General features: G+C 51.2%; 4 protein-coding genes across 4 annotated transcripts in view; 1 reads left to right on the forward strand and 3 right to left on the reverse strand.

Moving 5' to 3' along the window:
• Positions 1-547: 547 nt before the first annotated feature.
• On the reverse strand, positions 548-2,649 carry LOC135811745 (histidinol dehydrogenase homolog). Its single transcript, XM_065324985.1, has one exon. The coding sequence runs from the start codon at positions 2,262-2,264 to the stop codon at positions 963-965; it is 1,302 nt and encodes a 433-aa protein (XP_065181057.1). The 5' UTR covers positions 2,265-2,649; the 3' UTR covers positions 548-962.
• A 513-nt stretch (positions 2,650-3,162) lies between these two features.
• LOC135811743 (uncharacterized) lies at positions 3,163-7,888 on the forward strand. Its single transcript, XM_065324983.1, has 3 exons — positions 3,163-4,343; positions 5,063-6,794; positions 7,227-7,888. The coding sequence occupies exons 1-3, from the start codon at positions 3,508-3,510 to the stop codon at positions 7,566-7,568; spliced, it is 2,910 nt and encodes a 969-aa protein (XP_065181055.1). The 5' UTR covers positions 3,163-3,507; the 3' UTR covers positions 7,569-7,888.
• Positions 7,889-8,492: 604 nt separating this feature from the next.
• LOC135811744 (uncharacterized) lies at positions 8,493-15,286 on the reverse strand. Its single transcript, XM_065324984.1, has 3 exons — positions 14,385-15,286; positions 11,225-12,971; positions 8,493-9,143 (listed from the first exon to the last, which is right to left on the reverse strand). Exons 1-3 carry the CDS (start codon positions 15,191-15,193, stop codon positions 8,802-8,804), a joined length of 2,898 nt encoding a protein of 965 aa, XP_065181056.1. The 5' UTR covers positions 15,194-15,286; the 3' UTR covers positions 8,493-8,801.
• Positions 15,287-16,315: 1,029 nt separating this feature from the next.
• Positions 16,316-25,474, reverse strand: part of LOC135811746 (uncharacterized) — a 17,298-nt gene continuing 8,139 nt past the window's right edge. Inside the window, exons 7-11 of the mRNA XM_065324986.1 lie at positions 24,352-24,459; positions 23,194-23,281; positions 22,448-22,680; positions 21,720-21,850; positions 16,316-19,352 (exon numbers count right to left, since the gene is read on the reverse strand). Coding sequence (XP_065181058.1) covers positions 19,137-19,352; positions 21,720-21,850; positions 22,448-22,680; positions 23,194-23,281; positions 24,352-24,459 — 776 coding nt within the window. The 3' untranslated portion in view covers positions 16,316-19,136. The remainder of the gene's footprint in view (positions 19,353-21,719; positions 21,851-22,447; positions 22,681-23,193; positions 23,282-24,351; positions 24,460-25,474) is intronic.

Consider the following 25,474-nt stretch of genomic DNA (forward strand, 5'->3'; position numbering starts at 1 on the left):
ACTCTTGATATACAATGTATGAGTTGTGTACGAGCACAACTAAGTAGTTAGTTACTTTATTGATAGCCTGAAAGACGTTCGGAAATGATGAGAATCCTAGTTTTCTAGAAAGTATTGGGGCATGTTCAATTGGTAGGATCGGGATCCAGATCTCAGATCCTTCAGAGTCAACCGAACACTTTTTTTGGACCTTGACTGTTGCCATGTTGACGAATTATTAAAATGGTGCTCACAGGTCACCCAAAAGGGTGAAAGTTGTACTCACCGCTCGCGTCGTACGAAAAGTCAACAAGAGTATCTCGATCCACGTGTGTGCGTACCACAATCTGTACAAACAGTCAAACAGGATTTTTACCCGCCACGCACGAAGGTCACATTAATTTTGGATCCGTTGGATCGGGTCAACCCTGCTCCCCAAGGTGGGTTGACCAGATCCAAATCCAAAAGATCTGGATCCGGATTCGACCAATCGAAAGGGTGCGAATCCAGTGGATCCGTTTGATCTGGATCCCGATCCTACCAGTCGAACATGCCTTTGGTCTCCGTGGGCCACTTTCTTCTTCTTTTTTTAAGGAAAAAGAAATGTCTGCTGTTGAATGGGTCAAGCAGCAAAACACAACAGGGTACTGAGCATGAGGTATACACGCTCCGATTTAAAAAAGACGACCCCTAGTATAGCTCGAAAATTCTCGTTACGGTTTTATATTGGAAGTGCCCAATACCGGGGCAGTATTCATGAGAGTATTAAAGTAGGTTATCAAATAGGGGACTGTCATTGTCAAGCCATATGGCAAGTCCATCTACATGTGATGTACATTCACATGTACATGTACACAGTCTGCACATTTATAAATGCAGCACAGACTACAGCATAGTACAGCACAGTACAGTACAGTACGGAACTGTACTGTACTGTACTGTACTGTACTGTACTGTTACCGTTCACAATTGAACCAGAAGAGTCACACGCTCGTCTTGATGTCTTCGCCGGGAAAGTACTTCCTCAGGCGCACGTCGCCAGCGCGGGCGTGCGCCTCCATGCCCTCGAGGCGAGATATGCGCGCGGCCGCCGCTCCCACTTCGCGATTGGCCTCTCGTGTCATGCGTTGCGTTGTCACCACCTTGATGAACTTGTGCACGGACAGGCCGCCGGTGTAGTGCGCGGCGCCCTTGGTCGGCAGGATGTGGTTCGGCCCGGAGCACTTGTCGCCGTACGTGACCGTCGTCTCCTCGCCGACGAACAGCGAGCCGTAGTTGCGGAGGCGCTGTGCGTACCACTCGTTCTCGCCCGTCTGCACCTCCAGGTGCTCGGCGGCGTACTGGTCGGACACGGTTGCCGCCTCGTCGCGAGTGTCGCAGACGACCACTTCGCCGTAGTCGCGCCAGCCCACGGTGGCCGCGTCGCGATTCGGCTCAGGCAGGTCGGCGATGAGGCCGTCCATGTGGCCCAGCACGTCCTCCGCCAGCTGCCGACTCGTGCTGATCAGCCAGCACGGCGAGTCGGGCCCGTGCTCGCCCTGCGATACCAGGTCCTGGGCGACAATGGCCGCATCGGCACTGCCGTCGGCGATGACGGCAATCTCCGTCGGCCCGGCGACCATGTCCATGCCGCACTGGCCGAACAGCTGGCGCTTGGCTTCGGCGACGAAGCGGTTGCCGGGACCGACGAGCACTTTGGCAGCGCGGCCCGTGAACAGTCCGTACGCCATAGCGGCTATGCCCTGCACCCCGCCCAGCACTAGTATGGTGTCCGCGCCGCACACACTCATTGCATACACGATAGCCGGACTGGCGCCGGATTGGTCGTGCGGTGCCGTGCACGCTACGATGTGCTCCACACCCGCTACCTTAGCGGTGACTATAGACATTATCGCGGAGGCTACGTGGGAGTAGCGGCCACCTGGCACATAGCAGCCGGCTACGTCGATCGGGATCAGCTTCTGCCCGGCCCAGAGACCTGGCGACAGCTCCGTTTCAAACGACTGAATCGAGTCGCGCTGCGCCTGGGCAAACTTGCGTACACGATCGATGGAGAACTGAATGTCGGCCTTGAGCTGTTCCGAAACGGTGTCGGCTGCCGCTTCAATGCGCTCCTTGCTGAGCACGATGTCGCCCTCGTACTTGTCTAGATCCTTGCCATACTGTATAGCTGCCTGCTCCCGACCGGCTTCGATCTTCTGCAGCATTGCACGCACTATCCGGCTCGTCTCCTCGCTGCCGCTCTGCGGCGTCTTCTGCGCCTTCTTCAGGTAGGTGACAGGCATGGTGAGTGCGGGCGCGGGGGTGCGTGCGTGTGCCGGCGTGTGGAACTGCTGCTCCGTTAAATCCTGTATCCAGACTCACTGAATGCTGCAAACTACTGGCCGGGATCCAGCGGCTGGCTCATAACACGACAATTACTGCGAGCTCTCTCGTCGGTTTTTCGCACATTCACGGCGCGCTGGGAAAGATTGCTCAGCTATGGTCGCTCTGCTGCCTGAACAATACCTGCCCTGCCCGTCGCTTTATGGAACACAGATCGGTAATGTGTCGCAAATAAAAGAAAACTCCAAGGCCAGTGAAAGATAATGAAAATGTCAAAAACGATGACTTCTTTCACCTTTTATAATTATTTCACTTCATTCTCCCCCTGGCCTGTCACTTCACTGTCTTGAGTGTCACTGAGTGACTCTCTGTCTTTTTTCAAGTCTTTAGCAGGGCTCTCCACCACCAGACTCTCTACTTCTCTGCCAGACTCTGGTCCTGGAAAACGCCTACAAAACAAGATTGGTGTAGATGGTGTGTAGACGTAGACCAACATCATCTACATGGTGTAGGCCAGGCCCAGGGGGAGTATGTACCGGTAGAGTGTAGAGACTGTAGTGTAGCCTGTAGCCTCAGTGTACATGGTGTAGGGGTGCGTGTGGTGTGTGAAGGCTGGTGAAAGATGAGGGGAAACCCCATACTTGCATTCGCAACACTGCACACGCCACGGCACGGCATCGGACAGACTCAACTCTCAAGTCGGAGCCAAGCAATGCCAAGGCAAGTACTTTGACTTGTATTGGTAATTATTGGGACGTTGGGTCCCGACTAAAGTAAGTTGATCGAGTTGAGTCTTGCAGCTTGAGCCTCGACTTGAGACATCGACGTACTCGTGCGTTGCGTGAGCGCAGATATTATCGAACGCAGGGATGATGCCACTGCACTGCCCAGTCTGGTACAAACGGACCAAAGCCTTTTTTAGTACTGGTTGGCTTAGTCCGGACATCGACGACCGTTATGATAATGCAATCATGCAGCGCTGGCCTAGCTGGGTTGGTCAACGGTGACAACAGTGGCAACAGCCAGTAGAAGGGTGCCAAGCCAAGGTGGGCTGGACGACGCCGTTGATAAAATTTTAGTTGAAAAGTGTCACGGTAGGTGGTGGCAAAACAATTTTCTTGATATCGACTCTGGGAAAGGTATCACCCATCCGCGTACAAGGCTCGACTCAGTCGGACAGTTTTCTTGAGTAGCTGAGAGCCTATGAATATGATTGGATTCACAAGGAACACTGTGTGGAAGGCTGCGTCCCTTGTTCTGGCTTTGTCAGCCATGCTCGCGGTATTTGCGGTGACGGAGGGTGCGGAGTTTGGCTACCATCAGGAGGCGGTGAATTATGATGGATTCGAGCTGCTTCGACGCATCGGAAATAATGGTGTTCCGGACGATGTGCCCACAGATTTCGACTGCGAAGCACGCTATCTGGCTTACAACTACAGTCTCTCGTTACAACCGCATCGTGCACCGATGAAGAACGTGTGGGATGCACTCCAATTGACCACGCTATGTCACAAACCATTCAATCCTAACCCTGACATTTCAGTTCAGCAGCAGCGACGCACGGACCAGCAACATCAGAAGAAGAAGAGGCTATCACCACCATTGAGCGACAAGCTGAGCCAAGTCCAGTATCGTGTGTATGTGGATGCGAAAGTCGGGGATGACTTCAGCACGGATGCAAGCGATGCGCGCACTCCGTTCAGGACGCTGCATCGGGCACTGGCACACACTCGGGCGTACCGACGACAGCAGCTGGACAAGAACCCTGGCTCGCGAGCTGCAGACATCAGCGTGGGCATAGTACTGCGTTCTGGAATTCACTATCTGAACACCACGGTGGAAGTGAACGTACAGGACAGCGGTACAATCATCGAATCTGCACCTGGAGAGACGGCAGTGCTGAGCGGAGGACTTCCTCTCGCACCGCAGTGGAAGCCATACAACGTGTCACAGAGTCCTGCGACGATGGTCATACAGCAAGGAGCTGACAATGTATGGGGACATGTGCCCGGTCCAGGAAAGAGCACACCAACTATCAAGTAAGTTTTTTAAAAAATTTAAAAAATGGTTTTAACCATCACCACCCCACCGCCACCTTTAACACAGGGGCATTTCCTGGCCCCTGCTGGGACTTCCCTACATTGTCCAACGAAATGATAAAACCCTGGGCTTGCAAACTGGTATGCGTTTGTACAGGAAGGGGATGATAAACCACAGAATCCAACGAAATTGCAGTGCACGTGGGTGCTTGGCTCAGAGACATTCTCTCGGGAATCTCCTACATGTACAGTGACGACATTCGCTGACAGTGCAAGCCGGTGCATCACTAGAGTTGTCTTGACCAGGACTGATGTCTCCTTTCATGACAGCTACTTTACCATTATAACACCCTGCATTGCTATTGTATAATTATTGCAGTGACTCTCCCTCCATCCATCAGAGTGTTAACTCTGGCTTCTAGTCAGTCGGTAGAATACATGTTAGGGTAACCCTATAGGTGTAAATTTTGGCAAATTGCCGGCAAAGTGCTCGATTCACAGAGTGCAGAGCGTTTCAAACGAGAAAGAGAAAAGTGGGCCGGTTGGGATTCGTCGTAGCTCACTGTTTCATGCTAATACAATCATTTGACGAATCCCAACTGGCCCCTTTTCTCTCTTTCTCTTTGTAAAGGTAACTCTATGTTGGTGCTAGAAGCACATCTATGTACGTCCTGACTAGCTGCGGCGATATTTCTTTCGTCTGGGCTTGCACCATGCAGGTACGTGGGAACGTTCGCCAGCAGTGAGGAGTGCCAAGCCCAGTGCAAGTACGGCACCTGCTTTGCGTGGACCTGGCACAAGAAGGACGCGACCGGCTGGAGCCAGGGCTGCTACCTGCACAGCGACCACTGGTGGTCACCACATGTCTCCACCACCGACACGAGTGGCTACTGGGCGCAGGCTCCTAACATCTACGTTGCCGATGTCACCGAGCAAGCACCGGAAAACCTGCAGCTCGGCATGTTCGTTGCCGAAACACGAGAAGACGCCGAGGCCGGTAACTTCTTCCGCGCCAACCGTGCACGCTATCCGAACATTGTGAGTGCGGAGAGGACCCTGTTCCCGGCTGGATGGGTGCCGGGCGGGGCCGACTGGGATGGACCTGCGGACCTGGGCAACTCGACCTTCATCACGGTCGGCACGCCGACGTACGAGGCCAACCCGGACTTTGAGCACTTCCAGATCGGCGTGGACGGCCCGTGCAGCATCTTCACACCGCCCGAGTCGTACTGGTGCTCCGAAAAGCCCAGCGGTGGTGGAGCGTTCACGTTCCTGTCCCCGTCCGGCGTAACCTTCAACAAGACGGTCCTGACACGAGCCGCGACATACAATGCGGAGCTATTCCAGGAGACTGCAGTACTGCATACATGGCGCCCGTCGCATTGGTCCTCGTGGATGTTCGAGTTCAAGGACTTCGACCCGGAATCTGGGAAGGGCAAGTTCTCCCGGGGAGGATTTCAAGGTGCACGGGGAAGCGCAAAGGGCTCTGAGTGGTGGTTGGCAAATGTTTTCGAAGAGCTCGATCACCCTAATGAGTACTTCTATAATCCAGACACTGGTAAACTATACTATTTCCACAATGGAACTGGAGCTCCACCGGAAGACTTCCAGTTTGTTGCTGCCAACCTGAAAACTCTCATCAGCATCACTGCTGCTATGGACAATCCAGTGTTCAACTTTACCCTGAGGAATGTTGTCCTGACAACAGCAGCGTACACGTACATGGATCCACACGGTGTACCATCCGGTGGAGACTGGGGCCTACAACGATCCGGTGCGGTGTTTGCCGAAGGTACAAAACTACTTACGATTGAGAACTGCGTTTTCAAGAATCTAGACGGCAACGGATTGTTCCTGTCTGGATTTGTCCATGACAGTATGATCAGTAACAATGAATTCACTTTGATTGGAGACACGGCAATGGCCGCGTGGGGCTACACGAATCTGATCGACGGCACATCTGGCGAACAGCCGCGGCGTAATCGGATCGAGCAGAACTTCATCCACGAGATCGGCCTTTACGAGAAACAGTCCAGCTGCTGGTTCCAAGCCAAGTCGGCGCAGACCACACTGCGTACAAACATCTGCTTCAACGGACCGCGTGCCGGCGTGAACATCAACGACGGCTTTGGCGGCGGCAACGAAATGGAAGACAACGTTCTGTTCAACATGTGCCGCGAGAGCAGCGATCACGGGCCGTTCAACTCCTGGGATCGGCAACCGTTTCTCACCGACGTTGCAGACCCTGAGAACCCGTCGCTGTACCCGGCTGTGAACAACATCCACCACAACTTCCTTATTGGCAACTACGGATCTAGCATGTGCCTGGACAACGACGACGGAAGTGCCTACTATCACCATAGCGACAACTACCTGGTGTACGGCGGACATAAGTCTAACTATGGCGGTCACAACAAGGTCTCAACCAACAACTACAACCTGTACCCTGTGGTGAGTACTAGTAGCTGATCTAAACCGATAACGTGCTGCATTGCCACAGGAAGTCTCTAAATCCAGGTGTTCTCTAAAGTCTTAACCCAGGTGATCTCTAAACCCAGGTGGCCTCAAAACACAGGTGTCCTCGAAACACAGGTGGTCCCCTAACACAGGTGTTCTCTTATCCATGCACTGGTGGTCACTTGTCACAGGTGGTCTCTGAACCTAGGGATCCCTTAGCACAAGTGGTCGCTTGAAACAGGTTTTGCATTGAGGCTTTACTTTACTTCAGCTTGTACCATCCTCCCCTCCCAAGCCTACCCCGCACAAGAGATCCTGCCTATAATTGTAGTGTGATACATTCCTTTCCAGCACTAAAGCCATCACAGTAATACTGTACCGTTGTCTCTTTCCTGTGTGCGGTGTGCTGTTTTGTTTTGGGTACAGGTCTATTCCTATTCCTGTTTCAGTATCTTTCAGAACACGCTCAACGCCACGTACGCCGAGGCCTACATGAACTGCACGTGCGTACTGCGCGGCGTGGCCAACGAGAACATGTACCGCTTTCAGCCGGCCTGCGATCTCACCAAGCCAGACACGCTCTCGTTCCTCACCGGCGACAACACCATCTACACGCCCACCGCCAACGCCACGGTGAACGCCTGCGGCAAGACGCTGACGGCCGAGCAGTGGCTGCAGCTGGGACTGGACAAGGGCACGGTGCTGAAGACATCGCCGGACGTGGACACCATCATCGGCTGGGGAAGGAAGCTCTTCAATCTGAAATAGTAGTCTGACCAGAACTATATTGCTCTCTCTCTCTCTCTCTCTCTCTCTCTCTCTCTCTCTCTCTCTCTCTCTCTCTCTCTCTCTCTCTCGCTTGCTCTCTCCCTCTGTTATGATTCCGTTAGATTTGACACCCAAATTATGAGAGGATGTCCGCTTTAGGAGCTGCATCTGCGCCTTGATTCTTGAGGGTAGTGGCGGAAAACTCCGCCTACCCGAGTCTCTACGCAAAGCATGGGATATATTTATAATTGCTGGTCTAAACAACCTGACGTCTGCCTTCCATCTTTTGTGCTGGGGAATTGTTCCTTTTCGATACCGTTTCATTTTGTTCCACTTACTGTCACGTTCTTCTTTCAGTGGGATTGAATGATACCGTCCAAACGGGAACAGTCTGTGCATGGTATCAGCTTGACTTTCGTTAAACCTTCCCAAAATACAAACCTGCCAGTTTGGTTGAAATGACGTAACCGCATGCAAATACATTGTACGTCTCGTGCAGTTTGGCTACTTTAGAGGTAAATCCCGGCTGTGCAGTCATGGCCAAAGAAATCCGACCCGGGAGTCAAGAGCAGCAATTGCATCATTACATCAAACCCCATCCGAGAGCCGCATCATGCACGGTTCAAAACCCGTCCGAGAGCCGCATCATGCACGGTTCAAAACCCGTCCGAGGGCCGCAGCATGCTTGGCACTGCTATCGGCTCACGGGTCGGATATCTTAGGCCACAGCTGTAGTTCAGCCATGCCCGCATGCAAAGTGGTTTCCACTCGGAGAGCATGTCCGTGCAAGTTCATTTGGGTTGTGAGCCATGATGAAGAAAACCTTTTAAGGACAAGAATGTAAGAACATGCTGGGAGGTGCCTTTGCATGCAATCAAGCATTTTTCAGCCGATGCAGAAGTGAAGCCAGGAACGACAAGTGGCTCTGGGGTTACTCGGCAACTCTTGACATGCAAGCGAAGGGCATCTGTGTATGCATGTGTTCTTACTCAGTGTCACCAAGTGCAACATTGCATGCTGAACAGCAACAACTCATGCATAGATCATCACCATCAGTCTTTCCTACCATCAAAACACAAACTCTCACACCAAATTTCTACTATCGACCTATGAATAAGCATAGATTTTCTTCTCTGTAAAATATGAATCTGGTCCACAAAGAATAATCATATTGCACACTAGGAAATAGTATTGTCAACCAATCCGAGCACGTACTTCCCCACGTGCGAGTCGTCACGGAATTCCAAACAGGGATTTTCCCCACCCGATGATCGTGTCCACATCGGGCGACACCTTAACACTGGTCCCCGGGTCCAGGTTCATGGCCAGCCACTGGTCGGAGGTCAGCGACTTGCCGCACATCTTGAGCTCGGCCTTGCCACTGGGTGTGTACACCGTGTTGCCACCGGTCTTGAAGAAGAGCGTGTCGGGCTTGTTCAGATCGCACTCGGGCAGGATGGAGTACATGTGCTCGCCGCTCACGCCCTGCAGCACGCACGTGCAGTTCAGGTAGGCGTCGGCGTGCGTGCGATTCACCGCGGCGAAGCTCATGCGAAAGCACACCAGCTCGTACACCTGGGATGCGTAGCAAACACGACAGCAGCAGCACAGACAGAACAACTTATAAACCGGGGTAACTTGGAAGACGTATGCCATACTTGCCCGAGGACAATGCGCACTTGTTCAGGCCCCAGCTCGCAGGTAGAACAACTTGTGCAGGGCAACTAGAAAGAAGTACTTCGAAGTATACATTGCAACAAAAAGAAAGGCGAATTGTACCGCAAGCATTTTTTGCTGTATTGAAACGTTTGTCTCCGAAACGGCTGTTCAAGTACACATTGCCTAACTATCCTGACCACAATGTATTCATTATTATATTCTTCTTCAATGCGGTGAACCCCTGGATAGGTGGCCCGCCTTTGGGCCAGCCTAACAGAGATAGTCTTAAAAGTTATTGTTCTATCAAGGCCAGTGATGAAAGTTCCTACTTCATTTCGCATACCGGAAGCATGTTGCAACGCTCTTCGTCACGAAAAAAGTTGATTTAAGTTCAACGTTTTCGACCCATAGCACGACCATCGCCACAATCATGGTTATATACAAGCAGAGAAGCCTGTCTAAGGCGACCGCTCAAGGGACCTTAAAAATGTGGTCTCCGTGTACAGGTAGTCTCCTTATCCAGGGCCATTTGACTGGAAACGAGAGAGCTTGAAAGCTCAGGGCCCTCGCTCTGCTTTTTTGCTAGGTCATCATATACACAAAGTGTCTGCAGTCTTTGCTGCAAGCAGTGCTCAATACCTCAAAAAGGGGCAGAGCTTACCACACAGGGCAGAACAACAGAGACCAAAAATCCTTCTCGTGACTCCGATTTTCGTGTTTCAAAAACAGTTTTGAGGTATTGAGCACTGTTTGCAGCAAAGACTACAGACACTTTGTCTATATCGCTCCTGCTAGCAGTTGAGCACTTTCCCCTGAGCTGCATACAATGGACCGACCAAAACGGATGGACCTCGACTATTCGCTCAAGAACGTACCTATCCCAACGGCTAAAGACTAGAAAAGAAACATGCCTCAACAGGAGAAGCGAGCTCATCTCGGAGTGTAGGTCCCCTCAAGCTTCGTGGTCACTGCGGCACTGACTTAGCCTACGGTACAATAACCCTATCGAATCCGTTGATCCCCGAGCTATGTACAATAACCCTATATAACTAGCGAATAGCATTATTATCGTTTATCGTCTGATGAGTTTTTTGAAACACGAAATTTGGAGTCACGAGAAGGATTTTTGGTCTCTGTTGTTCTGCCCTGTGTAGGTCATCATGTATGTTATTCGAACTGATGGAAACGTTTTTGCAATACAATCATCGGCTACATCATTGCATTGCAAAAACGTTTCCATCAGCTCGAACAACATGCATGATGACCTAGGCCAAAAAGCTTAGCGAGGGCCCAGAGCATTCAAGCTCTCTCGTTTTAAAATGAACGTATTTAGTGAAATATAGACTTACATAATTATTATGTTCATCTTACTAAGTGGTGAATCAAGCCCTTCGTTGTATTCGTACACTTCCTACCCTCCTCCTCCCCCCCCCCCCCCCCCGGATGATTACAATTCAACAATAATGTGAATAATGCAATCTCTAGTTCTCCATACAGTGCTGCGACGGCAGAACTTCACATCATGTGGCATGGCTCAAAAGGTTACTTTGGCAAACAGTGCAAAGTGACCAGGAGAAAGCTGAAGCCAAAGCAGGGTTGCGTACAACCCTGTATCTATCATGCACAGGGTGCAAATGCTGTGTACGGGTTCGTAGCGTGATGTGAAGTTCTACCGTCACAGACCCCATACTAGCTGGAGTCGCACACTCTTAGGAGTTACTGTATAGCAGGAAATTTTCGGACGGAAATATTTTCGGACAAAACCGAATTTCGCACTTTCGTACGGATTTCATTTTCGTACAGTGTAGCATGCTAAATGCACGTGTTCGCATGCGGTACGCATGTATAGTGTACATAACTTCACAGGAACAAATTTTAGTACGGAATTAATTTTAGTACAAAAGAGGCCGTGAAATCGTCAGAAAATAAATTCCGTCCGAAAATTTCCTGCTATACAGTATGTACTCTTGAGTCTTGATATCAGCACAACAGCTTACCCGTGGGTAGATATTGTAGTTGTTTGTGGAGACCTTGTCGTGGCCATAGAAGTTGCTCTTGTGTCCGCCGTACACCAGGTAATTGTTGCTATGGTGATAATAGGCGCTGCCGTCGTCGTTGTCAAAGCACATGCTGGAGCCGTAGTAGCCGATGACTAGATTGTGCGTGAAGTTGTTCACGGCGGGGTAGACGGACGGCGCGGCGGGATTGGCGACGGCCGTCACGAACGGCTGCCGGTCCCAGGAGTTAAACGGCGCGTGATCGGAGCTCTCGCGGCACAGGTTAAACAGAACGTTGTCCGCCATGACGTTAGCGCCGCCGAAGCCGTCGTTGAAATTCACGCCGGCTCGCGGGCCGTTGAAGCAGACGTTCTTGGAGAGTCGCGTTTGCGCCGAGCGCGCCTGAAACCAGCAGCTGGCCTGCTTCTCGTAGAGGCCGAGCTCGTGGAAGAAGTTCGACTCGACGAGAGTGCGGCGCGGCTGCTCCTGGTTGGTACCGTCGATGAGATCCGTGTAGCCCCATGCCGCTATGGCAGAGTCGCCGATGAGCGTGAACTCATTGCCGGAGATGACGCTATCGTGGACAAAGCCGGACAGGAACAGTGCGTTGCCGTCGAGGTTCTTGAAGAGACAGTTGCGGACGGTGAGATTTGCCGTGCCCTCGGCGAACACGGCACCCATCCGCTGCAGCGCCCAGTCACCGCCGGACGGTACGCCATGCGGGTCCATGAAGGTGTATGCGGCGCCCGTCAACACCACGTTCTGTATGGTGAAGTTAACCACCGGCGCTGCCTTGCTACCCGTGATGTTCACCAGCGTCTTCAGATTGGCGGCGACAAACTGAAACCCGCTCGGTGGTGCTGTGCCGCTGCTTGCATTGTGGAAATAGTACAGCTTGCCCGTGTCCCGATTGTAGAAGTACTCGTTGGGGAAGTCGAGCTCCTCGAAGACATTGTCGATCCACCATTCGGCGCCCGTGCTGGCACCGCGGGCACCCTGGAAACCGCCGCGAGAGAACTCGCCGTGCAGCCCGGAGGCGTCAAAGTCCTTGAACTCAAACATCCACGTGGCCCAGTGGGAAGGTCGCCATGTGTGCAGGACGGCCGACGAGGCGAAGAGCGTGCCATTGTACGACGGCTTGTTCAGCGCATCCTTGTGAAACGTGACGCCGCTCGGCGACTGGAACATGTGTGGACCGCCGCCCTCGGCATGGTCGGAACACCAGTACGACTCCGGCGGCGTGAATATACTGCACGGGCCTCCGGTGCCCACACGATAGTTGGTGAACAGAGGGTTTAGATCGTACGTCGGGTGATCCACGGTGGTGAAGTTCGGCTTGCCAAAGTCCCTGGGCTTGTCCCAGTCGACGCCGCCGCCGATCCAGCCGTTCGGAAACTGCGTCACCTCCTGCGAGACAATGTCCGGGAATCGAGCACGCGTGGCACGCCACAGATTCCCGGTCGCCGCGTCCTCAGCAGTGCTGGCGACAAACAGACCGAGCCCAAGTTTCTCCGGTACACCAGTGCCGACATCGGCGACGTAGACGTTTGGTCCTCGCAGCCAATGGCCGCTGGTCATGTCGTTCTCTTTGGTCGGCGCCCACACGTGATCGCTGCGGTGATAGCACATGTGTCGCCACTCGCCCTGTGACTGTCCGTGCCACACCCAGGAGTTGCACACGTCCTCGGTGGAGTTGTACTTGCACAGCTGCTGGCATTCCTCCGCGGTGTCCATCTTGCCTTTGTAGCTGATCAACAACAAACAACACCACCACAGTTACCCGATGTGCACAATGCAGCAAGCACAAAATGCCGGTACTTGTCAATACTCAATGTGTCAGTACTCAGTATGTCAATACTCAGTATGTCAATACTCAGTATGTCAATACTCAGTATGTCAATACTCAGTATGTCAATACTCAGTATGTCAATACTCAGTATGTCAATACTCGTACTATTACAGTGCATGAACTACAGTACAGTGAAACCTGTCTACAAGACGACCGCTCAAGGGACCTTCAAAGTGCAGTCTCTGTTACCAGGTGGTTTCCTTATCCAGGGTCAGTTGACTGGAAATAAGGAAATACATGAAGCATCCCTCGGTCCTGGTTGCAGTGGTCTTCTAGGACAGGTGGTCGCCTTATGCGAGTGGTCGCTTTCACAGGTTTTTACTGTACTTCGAAGTAGAATGCCGATTTTCCGAACCTCAACTATCCAAACAATCGATTGCCCGAATTGCCTTTTTGCTTTGAGCTTTTGAAACTTTTCAAATGATGCACAGGATATGTATACCCGGTAGCAGTAGGATGTCGTCAAAATGTATCCCCGTGGAGCCACTTCGAGAAGCTGAAGTGTGCCTAATCCCTGCAGTAATGCCGAAGAGAATGAGAAGTGATGAAAACATAGGGGAATGCACATGTGCTAGATGCACGCGTGGCCGCTTCTGTATCCGAATCCACTCCTCATCCAAACTCCATGGACACGGACCTGCGCCATCATGTGGGCATGCGGATAATCGGCACTCTACTGTACAGCACAGTCCATTACCAATACTGAGTAGTAGCCTGTGTTCAAGACAGCAATGACGTACATTCCAGTGCTCATCTAATAAAGTAAATAAATTCGACGGGTTCGCGTACCGGGCAGGTCAACAACAAGGAGTCGTACAACTCCCTGGTCAAGAACCACCTTTCTGCTTCCGTGGGACGCCGCCACCCCATGATCAGGCATCAGATGCGGCTCCTAAACGGGGGGGGGGGGGGGGGCTCATTCAATGCATGCAACCAAATGCCATCCTACTCACAACACCAGCAGATAATACCCCCCCCCCCCCCCCACCCACACATGCATACACACAGCGGAGGATAAACGGACAGACACACAGACACATACACTCACTGACTCAGTCACGCACATGTACGTTGTACTGTCGTGGACATGGAAATCCGGTCGCACGTCTAGCGGCCCCAGGGCGCTGGCCATGCAGCCGTGGATAAGCGGTACGTACACACATGCATTTTATGCGCTGCAGCACGCTGGTCGCATCGGATCAACATGTGCGCTGCACGCAGCGTTCTATACGCGCTGAGGGCGCCGGGCCCGGTCAATCGACCAGATTTCCATGTCCAAGACAGTACATGTAGACTGCGAATGTGGCTTACTGTATGGTGGGTGTACTGCTCCCAGCCTGTCCCACCTGCCCATAGATATTGTTTTGCCCCTGATCGACAATCATCTGCACTCCACCCGATGTATTGTACGCAGTCCACTCTACGGACAGTGGCATACCACCACTCAAAACAGCTGTCTCTCCCTGATACGATTCCAGGGTGGTAGAGCTATCAGCTGCCGTGATCTGCAGAGTCTCGTTCAGGTAGTGGACTCCACCGCGCAGGACTATGTTGGCAGTGACATGCCAATCACCGCCTTGCTGCTGTCTGAACTTCCTCGTCTGGCGGAGTGCTCGCTGAATGGACTTGAACGGCGTCCGCTCCGACGAGCCGTCCACCGAGGCATCGTCACCGCGAACTGCATCCACGTAGACACTGTACTCGTACCGATGTGTGGCTCGATGTTGCTCCTTCTCCAGGGCAAGCCTCGCCTCGCGTGCCTGTAGAGCGGCTCTGGCTGCGGAGGCCCCCGTCGTTTCGTCGAATGTTTTGCCGCATAGCGTGGTCAGCTGAAGGGCGTCCCACACGCTTTTCATCGGAGCGCGCTCCGGCTGGGTCTTCAGGCTCACGTTGTACGTCAAGTGGCGCACTTCGCAGTCGAAGTTCTCCGGAATGTCCTCGGGAACGCCGCCATTGCGCAGGCGTTTCAGCAGCTCGAAACCATCGTAGTTCACCGCCTTGTGATCGTAGCCGAATGTGAATCGGTCGCCGCAGTGCGAGAGGCCGCAGAGGGCAGAAAGCAACAAGAGCAGCACCTGCACTGACTGGGCCAGCTCAACGGTGCAGCAGCGGAACGCCATGATGATTGTAAAGATCCCGTCGCCAGTCGTCAAGCTGATGATAGAAAGAAGAAATGTGCAATGGGACGACTCTAACGTCCATCCAAACACACGTTCAACTGAAATACATCGATTCCTTCCCAACGCAGATCTACCCTCGCCCATCATCATTATCATGTCACAACGTTGCTTTTGAATCTCGTGATCAGCTTCTCCAAAAAAAGGTTCGATGATCCATAATTATCTGATCCAGTACCGGTACATGTACCAACTAGACGTAAAAGAAAGAAGGAAAATATGGCCCGGATTTCGTATCTGTATCTTCTTTTTTCTTTTCTTTTATCACTTCCCTGAATAGCCTGATACAGTTTTTAAATCACTGCTGGACCTGGTTACATTGTGCCAGAGGAAGAATGCGGATTGACATTTCTGAAACGGACACCATAACCGCCGGAATCATTCACCCAAAAAAGTAACTTTCCTCGGGGGGGGGGGGCGGGAGGTTGAGCACTAACCTGTAAAGGCTGTAATGGCAGCAGAGCAGCAACAACACGGGGCAGGGCGCATGCCGAAAGTGTCCACCAGACGTTCAGGAGTGAACATAAACAGTTACTATTCAGGGGCGTCGGAAGATATTCGACATGGGTGCGGCCGTATGAGTAGGCGGGGTCCCCCCCCCCAGGAAATTCTAGGAAAATTTGGCCCAAATAGCCCAAATTTCATTGCTTCAAAAGTCACGCTGAGATGAAATTATTGGTGTGGCTTTGGCCGGACCTACTGCACCGGTTCCGACGCCCCTGCTATTATGTGCAACTCCAGTCGAGGCTGAACCGACCCCGACTGCATTCGAGATCTCGGACATGCACGCAAAACGCACAGAAAACTAGCCCAAGCGTCATAATGCTAATGTCATAATGCTATGACCCGGCTAACGGGGCAAACCTACCAAGGAGTGTGTGTAGTTACCGTGGGCCTCCCCTGGTATTCACTATCACAGCCTCCCGTACACTCACTTGCCGTTTGTCTGTTCAAGCACTGCACATGCACAGACAAACTTTGGATATCTCGCACACACCGTATGTATACATGACTTATGCTGTAAACCGGTAACCAACGATTGCCTCCGGATGGCGAGGATCTGGATAAAAGAGGACCGGATAAGCGAGGTCTGACCGTACGATTCAAATTCCAACGATAAAGTCAATAGAAACATGTTCAATATAGTTCCAAGTAGGGAAATCGGTTGGCGGAGTCCATCTAATAAAAGCGTACAGATATGACGTTTGGAGCGAAACGCCGCGATAGAAATTTTATATAATACCATGCAATTGAATAATAAAAATGAGTCTCTAATAAAGCTGCGGCAGCACTTCTTGGGTAAGCGCCAAAAACCAAACAGCAAGCAAGATAGACACAGCAAGCAGATCAAGAGCCCGGGGGCTTTTGACCCGAGGAGCGGGAGGGGTGAGACGAGGGGTAGGGGGGGGGGGGGTATATCGGACCAGCCTTTACAAAGTGGACAAACGAGTAACAGGGCGTGCGTGCGGCGACAGGTTGGCGTGGACTTGTTTCACCTAGGGAGTAGACAGAATAGCAGGCTAAGCAGTATGTACATATCAAGTGAGTAGACAGCATAGCAGGCTAAGCAGTACGATTGTACATATCAAGTAGCAGCAGGTAGCAGCAGGACACACGGAAAAGGATGAAAATAGATGGTGCTGCTAACAAACGCTCGACAGCGGCCAAATTTGTACAGTAAGGAAATGGATGCATCCTCTACATGGCAATAGGAAGGCTAGAATACAAGAGAGGGAGAGGCGTTGGTTTCGGTGAAGACGGTTATTTGTATGTACATGTACATTGGTATCATGTCTAACATCGGATGTGGCGCAAGCGAAGGCTAGGCTGACGCCGATGCCAACGCGAAAGGGCTGATGAGGATGATGATGAGGATGTACATTGAAGTGTGGACGTGACTGTTAGAATGAGTTAGATGGGCCTCACGGCGCGTGACATTTATACAGTACTAATAATCGCTGCTTTGAACAGCGACAGCATCTTACAGGCAAGAAAAGAAAAGCTGATGATTAGAACTAAGCAGCACGTCGGAAGCGTGCACACCTCACACACACACACACACACACACACACACACACACACACACACACACACACACACGCGCGCGCGCGCGCACAGTCAGCACAGCTGGCCAATAGTGTTTTGTTAGAAGCGAAAGGTTAGGCGAGACAGAATTCAGGCGTGCTCGGGACCAGCGTGTCAAGTTCACACCGCCGCACTTTGATGAAACACTCAAACAAAGACGGCGAATGGCTCAGGGCAGAGCCGGGGACCTGCTCTGTTTGCGGCCATGTCGCCGCGACAAGCTCTCACGTGGAGTCAGGGCATGGACTTCAAGTGGCCGGCTCACCAACAAGAGCCTGACCGGCTGAGCGTCAAACATACTTGCCTTGCCTTACAAATAAGGTCCGCTGAGGCAGCTCGATGCAGAGTGCTCGATGCAGAGTGCTCGATGCACAAACTTTACTTGCGTTATGTATCAACGCACGGGCGTGCCCTGGTGCCTTACACGGGCGGCACATATCAACAAATCTACACGGAGCTTGGCGGCTAAGCTAGGAGTCAGTGGCCGCCACCACCGCGGCCATTTAGCCATTTCGCCATGCTACATATTTCACGTTTGTACACTGTCGCCAGGTAGCACATTGCAACAATAGCTTACACGGTAACAATCGTTCGCAAAAGGAAAGGTCAAACGGCAGAGCTCAAGTCCTCTACTCCGTACTCGATCGGCGAACGCAACGCAACGAACACAGCAGCGAACTTGCGTGCCTGCTTGCACGTTGCTCCACCACCGACAGTAACAGCAGCTGCAACAATATTACTTGAGGACATGAACTTGTACATCGTACGTCGCTCCACCATCGACAGGAACAGCAGGTGCAACAATATTACTTGAGGACATGAACTTGTACATCGTACGTCGCTCCACCATCGACAGGAACAGCAGGTGCAACAATATTACTTGAGGACATGAACGTGTACATCGTACGTCGCTCCACCATCGACAGGAACAGCAGGTGCAACAATATTACTTGAGGACATGAACTTGTACATCGTACGTCGCTCCACCATCGACAGGAACAGCAGGTGCAACAATATTACTTGAGGACATGAACTTGTACCTTGCACGTTGCTCCACCATCGACAGGAACAGCAGGTGCAACAATATTACTTGAGGACATGAACTTGTACCTTGCACGTTGCTCCACCATCGACAGGAACAGCAGGTGCAACAATATTACTTGAGGACATGAACTTGTACCTTGCACGTTGCTCCACCATCGACAGGAACAGCAGGTGCAACAATATTACTTGACGACATGAACTTGTACCTTGCACGTTGTTCCACCATCGACAGGAACAGCAGGTGCAACAATATTACTTGAGGACATGAACTTGTACATCGTACGTCGCTCCACCATCGACAGGAACAGCAGGTGCAACAATATTACTTGAGGACATGAACTTGTACATCGTACGTCGCTCCACCATCGACAGGAACAGCAGGTGCAACAATATTACTTGAGGACATGAACTTGTACATCGTACGTCGCTCCACCATCGACAGGAACAGCAGGTGCAACAATATTACTTGAGGACATGAACTTGTACATCGTACGTCGCTCCACCATCGACAGGAACAGCAGGTGCAACAATATTACTTGACGACATGAACTTGTACATCGTACGTCACTCCACCATCGACAGGAACAGCAGGTGCAACAATATTACTTGACGACATGAACTTGTACCTTGCACGTTGTTCCACCATCGACAGGAACAGCAGCTGCAACAATATTACTACTTGAGGACATAAACTTGTACGTAGCGTCACCATCGTCAGTACCGGTGGCGCCAGCTGCAACACTACTACATCAGGACATCAGGACATGGACATGCTGTAGGACTGCGTGGAGCCGTAGTTGGAGTCGTTGGAGCGGCTCGTCAGGCTGAGGTAGCGCTGCGTGCGCTGAGACTTACGCCAGTGCCACGGGCCGGGCAGGCAGCCGCACACGCCGCCCATCCACTCGATGAAGCGGTCCTTCAGCGTGCGCGGTCGTGGCTGCTCCCAGTCGAGCAGGTAGTCAAACTCGGCCACCTGCACAAGAGACCGAGAAACACGCACACAAGACGGAAACAAACACCGCGTGACCATCCTCCTTCAATGTATTACAGCAGGCACAAAGAGCCTTTGCTCTCCTACTTGCTCCTACGCAGCGTGGCATGCGCTCTATTCCTATTCTCAGTCTTCTGGCGGCAGGCAGACGGAATGCTCTTCCAGCAGCTGACTGGCGGCAGGTGCAGTCTCTTGCTCTGTCCATCAACATGGTTAAACCTCACCCAGGGTTCCCAGTAAAACGACGATGGCCTGTTGGGAGTCCCCAGGTAAAAGAATGAAATCTAATACTAGTACATACACCACAGTTTTTTTCACGGTTCGCGTCAGACTCGGCTAGAGGCCGAGTTTTCCACATCCGTAGGAACGCCACCACCCTTCAAGGATCAAGGCGCAGATGCAGCTCCTAAAGCGGTGGGAGGTGAGTAGACCAGCTCACCAGCAAGTGGTCAAAGACCACAGTTGAGCTTGGTGAAATCCGACCCAGAGTGCACATTCGGCGCCCTTAAAGGGGAACTGTCACCAAAAATTTTCTTTGTCTTATCTTGTAGCTCTTTGGCTCCTGATCACGATGGTGTTATTCGTTTTTCTCTGCGATGACTGGAAGTGGGTGAAAACTTGAAAAGAAGGTGCCCAAAATTGTCCCGAAGTACCGAGTGACGTCACGCCGGACTTGACCTCCACGCGTACTTTCATCGTCAAAAACGAAGTCCAGCCCGTGTGCTCGTCGATCGAGCCAACTGGTCGATGTACGGTGCACGCTTGCCTTCTGAACTCGGACACTCGATGTGTACGTTGTACACAATGAGAACGCCAAAAAGGGACAAAATAAACAAAAGTCGACTGCAGTTTGTCGCACTGGTACTTCCTCCACGACGCTCCAGCTCTTTGTTTTATTTGTGATTACGAAGGAGTGGAAGGATGTTTGTTTGCTGTTAGTGTGACACACATACCTCGTACTTGAAAATGATGTCGTTGTATCGAAGGTGGCGATGTTGCCCACCCGGCTCTGAAATGAAAGACGTCGGAGTTCGTCATCTGCATCTTCAGCAACATCGCCAGATGAATCGCCTTCACGTAACTACATTGCGTTCCTTTGGGGCTCGGGTTGGTGGTGTTATCGCCGGCCGGAGGAGTACTGTTTTCTGCATACGCACTCATCATCGTGTTGTTCCTCACACGAAAAGTTCAAAACAACGGCGTACTTCCGTGCTCACAAAATAAAACTTAGATCCTCGCGGAAGAAGTCAAAAAGGTGAAAGCTCAGCTGCTTTTTATTTTGATTTGGCTGTGTAGCTGCACGTGGGTCTCTGCCTCTTTGGCATTCTCCTTCGGTACGACGTACCCATCTGTGTTACAGTTCAAAAGGCACACGTGCACCGTACACATGGTACATTGGAACAGCTAGCTCGATCGACGAGCACACGGGCTGGATTTCGTTTTTGACGACGAATGTACGTGTGGAGGTCAAGTCCGGCGTGACGTCACTCGGTACTTCGGGACAATTTTGGGCACCTTCTTTTCAAGTTTTCACCCACTTCCAGCCATCGCAGAGAAAAACGGATAACACCATCGTGATCAGGAGCCAAAGAACTACAAGATAAGACAAAGAAATTTTTTGGTGACAGTTCCCCTTTAAATTAACATGCACGGCCTTTGACCCACTGGAAGTGGCATGAATGCGGCTGAACGTACACAATCATGTAGAAACAGAACGATGCGATCGGACCTGGTCCAGGGCGCTAGCTTTGCACTTTGGGTCGGATTTCAGTGAGCGTGATTGTACATGACTGTACTACTGAGCAGAAACAGGGCCATCCAGCAAAGCAAAGCACCAGAACAGAAAAAGCTTCGTGTCCCCCATTGCTACATGGCCAGGGAGATAGGGTACACCACGGGGAAGTAGCACCGGGATTTCAGGCGGTACGACCAAAAGGGATACTTTGACCGAAAATGAACATTTTTATATTGATAAAAAAACCCTTCTTTGCATGACTTGGGTGGGTCAGCCTTTTCAAAAGTTGGTCCGGCCGTGGCCTGACCAGCCGGATCGGGTACTATGGCACTGCGTCATGCCATGCAGGTCCACGAGCCACGGGGACACCAAGGTCTTCTACAGGGAATGAAGTTAAGTCAAAGATCCGGCAATGTCCTCCCCCGTTGTTAGCATATTACGTTCTTCCGGGGTTCGCTCTCACTCTTCATCTCAATAATTATAATAGTAGGCGGTCTTCTTACGTGCCAAGAGACGTCTAAATAAAAATACTAAAAAGTGGCCATGGGAAGCGGGGAGAGGGGCCGTGTTAGGTTCCCACCAGAGAGCTACAGGTAGCCTCGGGCCTACCGTACCTGGATGTGTCGGTTCTTGCGGTGCCGGTAGACGAGGAATCCGAGCAAGCCAAAGCCGGCCAGACCGAACACCATTGTCAGCACGACGGGCAGGGTGTAGGAAACGACGGGCACCTTGGGTGGCACAGGCGCTGTTCACAACACACACACACACACACACACACGCACACGTACACACACACGTACACACACACGTACACACACACACACACACACACACACACACACACACACACACACACACACACACACACACACACACACACCCAACACAAACAAAATCCAAATGCAGACATGCTGAGTAAGTACCAAATCTTCCGGAGTATAAGCCGCACTGGAGTATAAGCCGTGGCTGCAAGACCAGCGCCTCCAGCTGGGTACTCATTTCTCTGAGTTCAAAGTCTACAGACATGGTTGCATTGTACACGTCAGGGTATACAGTAAAACGAAGGATCAACACCCCGAAGACCCACTAAAATAAGACGACGCTGTGAACATACGCTGTGCATGTGTGTGTGTGTGTGTGTGTGTGTGTGTGTGTGTGTGTGTGCGCGCGCACCCATGTGTGTGTGTGTGTGTGTGTGTGTGTGTGTGTGTGTGTGTGTGTGTGCGCGCGCGCGTGCGTGTGTGTATGTGTGTGCGTATGTGCGGAAGGGGGGGGGGGGGCAAACGTAACCAAACAGTTCCACCCAACTGCCTGGCAAGGAGATATTCAGCTTTGCTCTTACCATTATTGACTTCGATCTCAAGCAGCTCATCAGTGCGTGAAACGGCATTCGAACAATTGTACGCCAGCTGGTAAATTCCGGTGACGTTGAACGCATGGCCAAACGTGCGGTTGTAAATCGACACGGCGTTGAACATATCGCAGTCGCTGTAGTACGGTACATTCAGCGACGAGTTGGATTCCACTAGCGTCAGGTTCCAGCACAGGCTTGTGGGGATGATGTCAGTATCAGAGCTGGATACACACATGCATGTACGCACACACACGCACCAAGAAACGCCAAAGGCACAACAAAGATGATTGGGTCACTCCAGCATCACATACACACACAGGAACGGTCTAGTCAGCAGGGTCATTTGTAATCAGTTCCCAGAATTTCACAGAGACGGAGAACAGCTGCATCTCCGCGAAATGTCCAATCGCTCTCCACTCATACTACTAAGTTAGTGTGTTGGCAGAAACAAGGGCTGGCTTGTCATCGCTATGGTCTCCAACAAACTAAGACAGACGTACAGACTAATAGACCGAACAATACATCTGGATGGACAGAGTGCAACACCAAAAAAAGAAATTAACTAAACCACCTCCTTGTGAAATACACGACATCGCAGATAAAAAGAGAGGAGCTTATGAGAGCTGTAAGTGTTGTAGTAATGACAGCAATACAAAAAGGAGAGCTGCAAACAAACTGTACAGAGAGCAAATCCACGCAGACCATCCCGTCGTACCCATGACAACGGAACTAACCTTAAAACACAGGTGAGTGTGTAGTTAGTTCCAAATTCACCGACTTGGAAATCGTGAGGACCGTCAACATCCACACTGGATACATAGGCTGCACGGAAAAGAAAAGAAAAAAAAGAAGATAATATTAACCCTTTGGAGCCCTTACAGTCAAAAATCGACGGTATACCGTCGATGGACTAAAACGTTCGTAACTCACTCGAAACTTGACGGATTTCTACGATCGAAATATCTGGGAAGAAGCCAAAGAGCTCAGCTTTCTAATGCAACAATCGCCGAAGAGCTACGATGCCGCGTTGCAGAGATATCGCGCTCGACATTTCAGTCACGGCAAAAGTCGAACTTTTTTCTCAGTGACTGGCCTTGAGTGAGGGGTTTCCCCTTGGATGACATGCTGATTCATCCAGGTACGCTTCCTGCACGTGGCCAGTATAAAACTATACTCAGCGCAAAAAATTGAGCATTCCACGGTGAATGAGAGTGAAATGGCAGGCGTTGAGGACATTTGCTCGTATATCCAGCTCTGCGGACTGTTCGAGGCGCCGTGGCGTTGGATACGTGACTGCTGTGGTGTCGAATTTGAGCTCTACTTACTCTGCTCGCGGAGCGCTTTCCAGGAAGCCCAAGATTATGGAAATCCAATAACAAGCACCAAAGTTATGACCAAAATAAGGTAAAGAATATTATCGTGATTGCAGTCGCATACAATTATCAGGATTTTTGGGGCTCCAAAGGGTTAAATGAGCATTCTACTACCTTGGCCACAAATGACACCGGTAAGATGGATAGAATGATGGATGGATGGATAGATTGGTAGATGGCTGGATGTATAGATGGATGCATATATGGAACAACCAACAGAGGTATATGGCGGATAAAAGGTATTGATGAATATCACTGATGTGACCAGGGTATGATCAGACTGATGAATAAGACAACAATGACGGCAACGCCGACGACAACAATAGAGAGGGAGGGAGAAAGAGAGAGAGAGAGAGAGAGAGAGAGAGAGAGAGAGAGAGAGAGAGAGAGAGAGAGAGAGAGAGAGAGAGAGAGAGAGAGAGAGAGAGAGAGAGAGAGAGAGACACACACACACACACACACACATACACACACACAAGTGTGTATACAAACACAACTGGTTGAAAGTTAAACGCTCACCCACTACGCTCAGCGGAGGGAAGAGAGCTGTGCCGGCAGCCAGCTGCAGACCCAGCGTGTAGTTACCAACGCTCATAGCACGGACTGTCACCCTGGGAGAATACACACCTGAACAACAATGCACAGGAAAAGAGAGAGAGAGAGAGGGGAAAAAACCCACAAGTACTGTAAGATCAGATTTTTTAACGTCAAGTGAAAATACGATACAGCATTTGTTGTGTATAGTGTTTGTCGCCGTATCGTCCCTCTCCGTATTGTCTCTCTCATCTATTAAGTATTATACGCATGCCCATTGTAAATAAATCAGTCTTTGTCTTGTCCCGCAATGGACTCGTGTGTGGCTGCAGGCAAACACAACAGTATTCTTTGCGTGTCAGCTGAAGCGAATCCATCCTTTCACCTATTATACTCCTCTTTCCCCGCTCATTTCCCTCCCACGTATAGCAATAGGCAAACACACAAGCACTGTACAGTCAACCTTGTGAATAACGGCCTTCGATCGTGCCGCTATTGGTGACTTGTCGCTACTCGTGAGGTTGACATGGTCACTGACACGGTCACTGGGTCTGGAGATTGTGTCGGTATTCATGAGTTGTTGTTATACCCGGGGTCGGTATTCACAAGTTGTTGTTATACCCGGGCGTGTTATACCCGGGGTCGGTATTCATGAGTTGTTGTTATACCCGGGGTCGGTATTCATGAGTTGTTGTTATACCCGGGGTCGGTATTCATGAGTTGTTGTTATACCCGGGGTCGGTATTCATGAGTTGTTGTTATACCCGGGGTCGGTATTCATGAGTTGTTGTTATACCCGGGGTCGGTATTCACAAGTTGTTGTTATACCCGGGGTCGGTATTCACAAGTTGTTGTTATACCCGGGGTCGGTATTCACAAGTTGTTGTTATACCCGGGGTCGGTATTCACAAGTTGTTGTTATACCCGGGGTCGGTATTCACAAGTTGTTGTTATACCCGGGGTCGGTATTCACAAGTTGTTGTTATACCCGGGGTCGGTATTCACAAGTTGTTGTTATACCCGGGGTCGGTATTCATGAGTTGTTGTTATACCCGGGGTCGGTATTCACGAGTTGTTGTTATACCCGGGGTCGGTATTCACAAGTTGT

The sequence above is a fragment of the Sycon ciliatum genome, chromosome 3 (assembly GCF_964019385.1).
Source record: "Sycon ciliatum chromosome 3, ocSycCili1.1, whole genome shotgun sequence".
Classification (NCBI taxonomy): Eukaryota; Metazoa; Porifera; class Calcarea; order Leucosolenida; family Sycettidae; genus Sycon; species Sycon ciliatum.

What these genes read in the sequence shown, in the direction of transcription:
- LOC135811745 (XM_065324985.1), bottom strand. Translation starts at nt 2,264, where the DNA reads ATGCCTGTCACCTACCTGAAGAAGGCGCAGAAGACGCCGCAGAGCGGC.
- LOC135811743 (XM_065324983.1), top strand. Translation starts at nt 3,508, where the DNA reads ATGAATATGATTGGATTCACAAGGAACACTGTGTGGAAGGCTGCGTCC. An exon ending in AAGAGCACACCAACTATCAA is followed by an intron (nt 4,344 to 5,062) that starts GTAAGTTTTTTA and finishes TGCACCATGCAG; the next exon opens with GTACGTGGGAACGTTCGCCA. An exon ending in ACTACAACCTGTACCCTGTG is followed by an intron (nt 6,795 to 7,226) that starts GTGAGTACTAGT and finishes TTTTGGGTACAG; the next exon opens with GTCTATTCCTATTCCTGTTT.
- LOC135811744 (XM_065324984.1), bottom strand. Translation starts at nt 15,193, where the DNA reads ATGGCGTTCCGCTGCTGCACCGTTGAGCTGGCCCAGTCAGTGCAGGTG. An exon ending in AGCAGTACACCCACCATACA is followed by an intron (nt 12,972 to 14,384) that starts GTAAGCCACATT and finishes GTTGTTGATCAG; the next exon opens with CTACAAAGGCAAGATGGACA. An exon ending in ACTACAATATCTACCCACGG is followed by an intron (nt 9,144 to 11,224) that starts GTAAGCTGTTGT and finishes TACGCATCCCAG; the next exon opens with GTGTACGAGCTGGTGTGCTT.